Source organism: Macrotis lagotis, chromosome 1 (genome assembly GCF_037893015.1).
Source record: "Macrotis lagotis isolate mMagLag1 chromosome 1, bilby.v1.9.chrom.fasta, whole genome shotgun sequence".
NCBI lineage: Eukaryota > Metazoa > Chordata > Mammalia > Peramelemorphia > Peramelidae > Macrotis > Macrotis lagotis.
In genome coordinates, this window is record NC_133658.1 from 150,664,260 (window position 1) to 150,673,708 (window position 9,449).

The 9,449-nt window shown below is 46.0% G+C and overlaps 1 protein-coding gene across 1 annotated transcript in view; it reads right to left on the minus strand.

The window, feature by feature from the left end:
• The window catches only part of GFRA2 (GDNF family receptor alpha 2), a 95,868-nt gene extending 87,132 nt beyond the window's left edge, over nt 1-8,736 (minus strand). The window contains exons 1-2 of the mRNA XM_074209100.1: nt 7,977-8,736; nt 1,480-1,794 (exon numbers count right to left, since the gene is read on the minus strand). Coding sequence (XP_074065201.1) covers nt 1,480-1,794; nt 7,977-8,016 — 355 coding nt within the window. The 5' untranslated portion in view covers nt 8,017-8,736. The remainder of the gene's footprint in view (nt 1-1,479; nt 1,795-7,976) is intronic.
• Between the last annotated feature and the right edge of the window lie 713 nt (nt 8,737-9,449).

The following is a 9,449-nucleotide window of genomic DNA, read 5'->3' on the forward strand; positions in this document are numbered from 1 at the left end:
CAATTTCTAGTTTTAGAAATTTAGGGCAGATTCAATGTACAATACCCAAATCTGCTCTAGGTTGTCAGTTTGATCTGAGTGAAACTTTCGATGAATCCCCTGGGATTCTCTCTACCCAATCTCCAAAAGAAGACAGCATTGGGAGAAACCCCAGATTGGGTTTGGGAGTCAAGACAGCATCGTGGAAGGGTACAAATCAAGAGATCATCCGGGACAAGGAGGGCATCCAGGACTGGCTTATCCAATCTGGGTCATAGCTCCCACTGATAGTACAATATTCAGGTCAACAATTCAAGTACCTGGAGCTTCCACCAAACAGGCATAACTTTGAAGCCAGGATAATAACTAATTGAGAAGAAATATCCAAAGAAGAGACCTACTGAAAGTAGGAGAATTTCTCAGGGATAGAGATGCATTTGGACCATCATTTTTATTTCTCCTCCACTTTAACCTCTTCCTATGTCCTTCAGAATATAAGCTCCATGACTTGTTCATAGTCTTTCCCCAGAATTTAGAGCAATTCTTGTCACTATATCCATCCATTTGTCTACCTCTCTATCCATCTATTTATCCATTCACCTATCTAGCTATCTATCTACTAATCCATCTGTCTCCAATTGCAGATTTCCTGATTAGGTCATCCAGAGGAATGAGTTTTCCTTATTTACAACTGGGTTTCTTTAGCATGTCAATCTGAAAAACATCTGCTGATTCTATCTCTGGCAGGGGTCTTCACACTCAGTCTTTCTCCCATCATTTCTAACCTCACGTTCCCATCACCCGTCATCATTTCCATATATGAGAGAGAAATGTAACTTTTTGCATATAGCTCTTCTGACTTTTCTACATCCTCTTGGTTCTTTTTTCTTCTCTTTGTCTTTTCCTTCTCCCTCAACATCCCTGACCTCTCTCCATCACTTGCCACTAATTTCCCTGCTAGGTAGTTGGATACATCACCCCTTCACCTACTTCTCAGCTAGCACTTAAGAATCATTTATGGACCTTCTGTCTGCCTTCGGCTGTGGGTATCTCTGAGTCAGTGTAGTAGGAGGATCCCTGGTCTTAGAATCAGGAGACCCAACTTCAGATCCAGGTTCTACTACTTATCAGCTGGCTGGTATCCTTCCCACCCCAGTCTCAGTTTCCTACTCATAAAATGGGTACAACATTTATACTCCCCACCTTTCAGGAATGTATAGAGATGTTAAGATGATCAAAAAGCCCCAGAGTCTCTAACCTCTTGGCCCATTCTTCACACACACACACACACACACACACACACACACACACACACACACACACACACATCCAGACATAGTCTCTCTCTCTCTCTCTCTCTCTCTCTCTCTCTCTCTCTCTCTCTCTCTCTCTCTCCCCCAAGGTCTTTCAGGTCCTTCTTCCTCTCAGCCTTCCCCATGACTATGTCAGCCATTCCACAGGTCCTCCCCCACCCACTTCCAGACCACCCCTTTCACTTACCCTCTGTAAGCCCCAGGTGGATGCTCCAATAGATCTGTAAACACTGTAGCTCCTTCTTCATGCCCCTCTTGCACCGGCAATCATACAAAGGGCTTTCTTGCAGTACTTCCAGGGCAGCCTGGCACTCCTTGTTGGCAAGCATGGTGTTTCGGTCCCGGCCAGCCAGGCACTGCCGCAGGGTGCGGTACCTGGAGCTACAGTTGGACTCAGCTGCACACAGCTCATTTGCCCGGACACAGTCTACTGGGGGCCGCCAACCATGGAGCTCTGAGCCCTGCAGGGAGGAGGGGCTGGCCAGGGAGAGCAGGGACTCGTCTGGGAAGTGGGGTGGGGATAGGGGGGAGGGAAGAGAGGTATGAATGACAGCAGCCAGGACCACCAAACAGGGGAACAGGTCTAGAGAGGTGGCCATGGGCCCTACCAGGGACTTCACACCCATTTTACAGGAAGGAAAGGTGAGACACACTGATACTATCCTTGCTCTGCCTTCCCTTAGACTCAACAAAGAATCATTAGAAAGACTAGAAGAAAAAAATCAGAAATTCTGCCACAAAATGAAGTAGGCACACTCAGGCTCTATAACAGAAGAAGATTTAGGAGTCATAAATTTGCCATCCTAGCTCTCACCCAAAATACAAAGAGAAATCCAAGAATGCTACCTTCTCAGACTAATTCAGCTAGACCGTGGTACTGGACCCCTTCTTTTCACAATCTTTTGTCAGTTCATTTATTTTCACAAACATTTATTGAACAACTACAATAGGAAAACTATATCAGGTACTGGAAGAGATAGAAGGCTTCACTAAGTCAGGCCTCCTGCCTCATGGAGCTCACATGGGAGAAGAGGTGACAGATGGCTGAAAGCAACCCTTACTTGGATAAAATCAAGGCAGTTTTTTTCAAAACAAACCTATAATACTGCAATGACTGACTCCTGTTTTATATATAAGAATACTGACTCTCAGAGAAATGAAATGACTTGCCAATTGATGAAGCAACGAATTAGGTGAGACTTGAACCCAGACCTTCTGACTTCACACTGCACTAAACAATGCACATCAAGGTGTTTTAGCATAAAATATTAAAAATTATAAGAAAAAAGATCTCCCCCTGGGTCCTGAGTTCTAAACTGAGGTCAAGTCCTTTACAAGAGTCCATGGTCTTAATAGAAAAGTCGGAAACTATGACTTTCCTGAACCTAGAAGAGAGAGGTTTGAACTGTTTTGCCCCAATAAATCTCTAATCCAGCTAATACCCAAGAGAAATATTCAAACCACCAGAATATGATATAATCCTGAGGAGTCCAAATCTACAGAGATAGAAAGATAGAAGTCTAAGGATCTGAGGGTTGCCCTGGTAGGAGAAATCTCAGATCACATCTCCCTAGTTCCTCTTATTTATTCTTAGAAATAAATTATTTTCCTAATACTGTCATTATCCTTTCCATTGGACCTTCCCAAGACACCTCCTTCATCCATTTACTGCTTCAGTACAGTACTCCACTAAAAAAATAGTACCCCTCCCCCACATTCTACTTCTTTATGGCCTTTTTTCATTCTCTCCATGTTTTTTTTTCTTTCTGATTGTGATGTGTAACAAACCTGGAGGAAAACAATTTCCCTTTTAGTGTTCCTGTTCTCCCTTTCTCCCCTCTCTCTTCTCTTTTGATTTTTCTCTCTCAATACTCTCTATCTCTATCTTCCCCTCTCTTTCTCTTTCTCATCCTTCTGAATCTCCACCTCCTGATCTCCTCTCTCTATCTCTTTCCCTCTCTCTCAATCCTTTTTTCCCTTCCTCTTTACTGTTTTCTTCCCCTCTTTATCTCTACCTCCTTGCCCTCTCTCCCTCTCTCTAAAAGGCCTTACTAGTAAATCAAATATAAATGACCCAGCTTCCTCTAAAATCAGTGGCTGGAAATAAGGGAAGGGACTTCTTTTTGGACTCTCATCATCAAAGGGGCTAAATAAAGCACTTTCCTTTGGATTGCAAGACTCCCAAATATCACCATTACTGAAAAGAAATCACATGGGAACACACACACACACACACACACACACACACACACACACACACACACACACACTTTGCATGGCAAACTCCAGCCCTTCCCTCTCTGCTCTGGTCTTCCCTAACTGCAGAATTTCCCACTCCAACTCTAGTCTGGTCCCCACAGCCCATCTTGCTCTAAGGCCCTGCCTCAGGGACAAGGAAGAATCTAGGGGAAAATCTTTTAAGGTGCAATTGAATTTCCCATCAAAATCCCCAAGAAGTAAAACTGATTTCCCCGTGAATTCTGCCTTCCCCACCCAGACCAGTTCTTTCTTCCCACTGCGGCCCTGCTTGGGGGGCGGGGGGCACTTCAGCAGGGAGATAGCGACACCTAAAGGTAAAGAGTTAGATTGCCTGGCCATCAGGACCCATTCCCTCCTCCCCACCAAAAATAATCCACTTTCCAATACAAATGACTATGGACCAAGATACAGAGAAAAGAAAAGAGAAGTGGGGCTTTTGGGTAGAATGAACATGTGGAAAGATGACAAATCAAAAAAGGATTTCCTTTACATGCACTGAGCACTTCTCTCTCCAAGATAAATCCCCAAAAAAGAATGGAGATGGGAAGAGTATTTAAAAGTACCAACTTAAGCTCTTAGGGGGAAATGGGATCATGGATGCCCTATGAAGCTGGAAAGGGAGAGACAGGGCTGGAACTTTGTCCATTAGCTCCAAGCAGAAGTATTATTCCAGTTTCTAGAACATTACTAGGACTGTACTCATGAAACTGATTCCATGTTGGGTATCTAGGAGCAGCTGAGCTGACATAGCTCTGCCAGCTGGCCAGCTGGCCTGCAGAACCTTCAGCTCTTGGACTCCGCTGGCCCCACACAAGTCCAATTCTTACCTTTCCCTTTGGTATGACAAGTACACCCAATATTGGTTCCCTGCTATAATCTGAAGCTTCTTTGCTAACATGAGATCTATATGTTATATTCCTGATTCCCTGGAGGCTCCATGCCCAGAAAACCTTTCTCTTAAGAAACGGGAAGTATCTAAAAAGAATGGAAAACAAAGCAATTCTAAACTATACACAGTTTAGGCAACTCTTGTCAGACTTCTGGACCTCAGTATTTATAGCAAAGGCCTTGATTATCCTTTAGATGTCCAGATTAATAGTCACAGATAGTGTGGCCTTGGGCAAGCCACTTAACCCCATTTGCCTTGCAAAAACCTAAAAAAAAAAAATAGTCACAGATCATCAGTGTGATAATCCACTCTGAAAAATATAACCTTTTGTCTACGACATGCTTCTTCACCTCTGATTTCCTTGGTGAACCTTATTAACACCCAACAAGGATGACAGCCTCTAAATGCAATTATAATTGATTTTCAGAATCACCAAGCAAAGATGTGTGGCTGTGGGTAGAAGTAGTTTCAGAGACAGATTCAAACTCTAGAACAGAAAGAAGTTTAAACTCTCCTAGAAAAGAAACATATACCCCAATAAACAGAAGCTGACCCAAAAGAAATGTAATGATGCCACAGAGAAGTGATGTACCTTCTCCCTAAAACCAAATACCAGTCAAAAAATGGAACTTCTGACCATTCTGGTCCAGCTGGGTTCTTTCCTATTTCACAGTCACTCTTATCATTCATCATTAAGAGGCCATGTGGCCAACACTACACAAATGCACTCAGTTAATGGTGCCAATTCTTTTGTTGTGGCACCAGTCAAAACCAATGCAATTTAGAATAAACTTCATCAAGCCCTCTACATTCTCATGTTAGAATCCTCTTCAGTTGTTCCTGGTGGAGGGGGGGATCAGAATGGAATTACTTTCTCATCAAGCTCCAGGGAAATCTCAACTCAAAGACCAAAGACCAAAGCTTCCTGATATTTTATGAAATTTGTTTAATTTGTACCTCTTATCACTCCAAGACCTGTACTGTCCTACAATGTAGCCATGAATCACCTCCTCCCTACCCCAGATTCTACCATAGAAAAGTAAGAGTTTCAGAAAGGAAGAAAAGAAAAATATCAGAAGGGAAAGCCAGACTGATTCAATTTCCCTTTCTTTCCATCTCTCCCTTGTGCCTTTTTCCTACCACCCAGCACACAAGGACCCATTCAAATATTCATAATTCCTTTCATCTTGATCCCAAAGGAGCTGCAAAAAATGGGGGAATCTTATACTTTTCCCCAATACATTCAAAGCTCTACCTCAGTACCTCCTCCTGGATGATGGAGAAATTTACTCCTGTCTGAGTTCAGAAAGACTACCTTATGGCAGTAAAGTTAAATCTTGCTCCCTTAGGTACCCTAGAGGTCACCAAAGAGACCCAGTCAGCTTTCCATGACTGAAAGGCACAAATGTCTAGAAGTATTGCTTATAATAAATATGTTTCTACCTTGGGAACCCCCAACTAATTTTCCTGAAATACAATTTTCCTTTACCTATTCCTACACCCTTCGTGGTCATAAGAGGAGACTAAGATTCAGAACCAAGAGTTTCATATTCTGCCTGGATCCTACAGAGAAAGCCTGCAAGGCTAGTAAAGAGGCACAGGAGCATCCTTGCCCAACTCCCTTATCTCCTTCACAACTACCACCCCTCATCTCCAAAATAATGAATAATAAATAGTTCATGGGCAATCTAAATTTTGTCCCAGGGCATGGAGAAAGAGGAAGACCAAAACCAAGTCAAGGTTCCCAAATCTCATAACTCATAAAGGTGCACTTCTTAAAGCAGCTAGCTGTCTCTAGGGTGGGGCAGGGTGGGGCTGGGAGGGGTGGAAGAGTGGAGACAATTGGCCAGCAATACACTAGAGTAGGGCCTCTGCAGCCCAGGAGAATCAAGTTTCCTGGGAGCAAAAGCTCAGATTACTGAGGCCCAGCCTCCCAACTCGGGTGGAAGAGCTCTTCTCCTTTTTGTCTCTGTCCTAAACCATATCTCAGGCGGTCACCCCTGACAGCATCTACCTCCACATCTTCCCTACTTGTACCACCCTCTCTCTGGGCTGAAGGAAACCACCATAATGTAAGAGAACTAAGGATGCCTCAGTTACCAGGCATACTAGTCTCTCTCAGAAACCCCCAACACAAGGAGGCACCATGGCATAAACACTGGGATCCTATATGAGCTATGTGGGTTTTTTTGCTCACTTTTTTCTTTTAACAATATTAGTGCAATAAGAATCTATAGAATTAGATATAGATATGCATGTGTTTTTGATTTATTTCTCTATATAAATTCCCATAAGTCAAGAACCACTCCTCTGTGGTCATTGCAGACCTAGCAAACATGTATTTCTTCCCCTCCCCCACACCTTCTCCACCCTGGACTCGCTTCCCTGCCTTCCTCTTTTCTATTCCTTTTTCTGAGAAACTATAGTCTCCAAAAGGAAAGAAGAACCAAGGGATGGGGCGGGGAGAACAATTTTTAGGTCTCATTTTCTGATAGGCTTCCCCAGAACCATCAGGAAGGGGCTACAAACCCAAAAGTGGTTTCTGTCGCTGTCCAACATGAACTTGCCCCTACCACTTCCATCACTGCCTCCTGCTCCCAGGAACTTGGGCCCTCCTCGCCCAAGGAACTAAACTTTCCACACCCACTTCTGCTAACCACCAGGGAAGCAAACAGGGCCCCAGGCTCAACTCAGACTCCTTGAGGAGTGGGGAAGAGACATTTCCAACTCCAGCTTATTCCCACCCACCTCAAACGGACCCCTCCCTCATAACACTGGAGGCAAAGATCCAAAAAAGGTTAGGGGGCGAGAGGCGGCAAGGGTGGTCGGCCAAGATGTATCTTGCAAAGTCTTAAAAGGCGATCTGTAGGGAAGGGATTGGAGCAGAAAGAGACTGATTATTTTCTAAAGGTTGATTGGCAGGTCCCAAGATGTGTAGCAGGAAGATCCTTGCTATTCAGAGCTTCCCGGTGGTAGGCAACCAGCCGCTTTGGAATACGTCTCGGAATCCTGCCCTCCCTCCTTTCCACCTCCCGCATCTACATTCAGGTTGGATTCTGCGCTACCTTCCTTTCCTCAATCCTTTGCCTAACCTCCCATTCAGACCAGGCGTTTAATAAAGAAAAAGGAAAAAAGTTGTCCCAATTAAAAGCCTTTGTTTGAGGATAAATTGAACTCGTGATTATAATGATAATGTTTAAAGGGAGGAGCACGGGTCCTTGTAATTTTTTTTTTAATTTCTTCCTTTTTACGTGTCCATCCACAACCAGCTCTGCGCTGACTCGGGTCCAAATCCCTAGGTTCCCTCTAGTCCCCTAGTTCTGCTCGCCTTGCCCCAGTTCTGCTCGGACCCTGGGCCCGTGGCGCGCGTCCCTCCACCTAGCTCTGGCTCTCCGCCCGCGTGTCCCCTGCCCCGCTCCCTGCTCGCTCTCACTCTCGGTCTCTCCAGCGCTCCCCAAGCTTGCTGCTCCCCCCACCCCCACCTTGGCCCCTCTGGCTCTCGCTGGCCAGCTCTCTCCCAGCCCGCGATTACTCACCCAAAAAGAAGAGGATGCAAAAGGTGTTTGCTAAGATCATGTTAAATAAATCCAACAGTGTTTGCCCTTTCCCTCCTGGGCTTTTAAAAAACCAATAACAATAATAGTCAAACAGCAATAATCAGTCCCAAATCCAATGCGGTGATCCCAGATATTCCACCAGATGACGATCTTGTGTCCCTGCTCTATTCTCTCCTCTGGCAGGAAAGGGGTGTTGAGGGAGGGGGTGAGTAGAAGCAGGTTGCTGGAGTGTCTCTCGCTAGCCCTTTTCCCAAAAAGAAATAAAATACTATTTAAAAAAAAAATGATATACCAGTCCTGTTCGACGTCTCTTTACCCCTTCTCCGGGGATGCTGGAGTCACAGAGCCCTTCCAAATGAGAGGGACGGGGCCAGGGAACCGAAAGAGGCGAGAGAATTGAAGGTTGGAGAAGGAGGGATGGAATTAACTGGCTGAAGGGTGGCAATAAAATGCAAAAACCGAAAGAAATCCAAAAGCGGGTGGTTAAGCCAAGGAACGATCCAATAGGAGCTTCGGTCAGTAGAGAGTAGAGTCGCTTCTTTCTCACCAAGATGAAGAAAGGATTAGAAAAATCTTCGCCCACTAAACCCTGCTCGCCTCACTTTTTTTTCTGATGGAATTCCAGTGACCGTATGTGTCTCTGCGCCTCTCTCCTCTCTCTCTCTCTCTCTCTCTCTCTCTCTCTCTCTCTCTCTCTCTCTCTCTCTCTCTCTCTCTCCCCACAATCTCTCCCTCAATCTCACCCACTCCCCTCTGTTCCCCTTCTACTCTCCTCTCTCTCTCCCCCCCCCCACAATCTCTCACTCAATATCTCTCTCTCTCTCTCTCTCTCTCTCTCTCTCTCTCTCTCTCTCTCTCTCTCTCTCTCTCTCTCTCTCTCTCTCTTTCCCCACTGGCTCTCTTCTACAGGGTTAGATAGTCCGGCAGCCCAGGCTGCGTGACAGAAAAAGCTAGAGAGGCTGGGAACCCGCGAAGGGCAGTGGAGGAGAGCTCGGAGCAGCGCCGGCTCCCCGGCTGCAGCAGGAGGGAGCCGGAGCCCGCGAGGCCCAGGTGAGTCGCGCGGCCGATCCCGGCGGCCTTCTAGTGGACAGCTTGCCCACGCCACCCGAAACAACTGACCCGCGAGCCAGACCCCTCCAACAGCCTCAAGCTTCAGACTGCCGGCTGCCTCTCCTTCCTGCGACTGAACCGCTCCCTCCAGCGGATTCTTCGCTCAATGCCCCTGCTGCCTGCACTCTTGGCCCCCACACCCATCCCTTGGTACCCCCGCCCCAGAGGATGCCCGAGCTAGAGGTTAAAGGCCCGGAGGCTAAGCCCTGAGTGACCTAGCCACCCACCTTCAGGCAACAGAGAGGGACCATTGAGGGAAGGGGGCGGGGGGGGGGGGATAAAAGGGGCTGTTCTTGGCGATGCAGCCTGAATGACTGGTTTAGGCCAAACCACATTTATTTA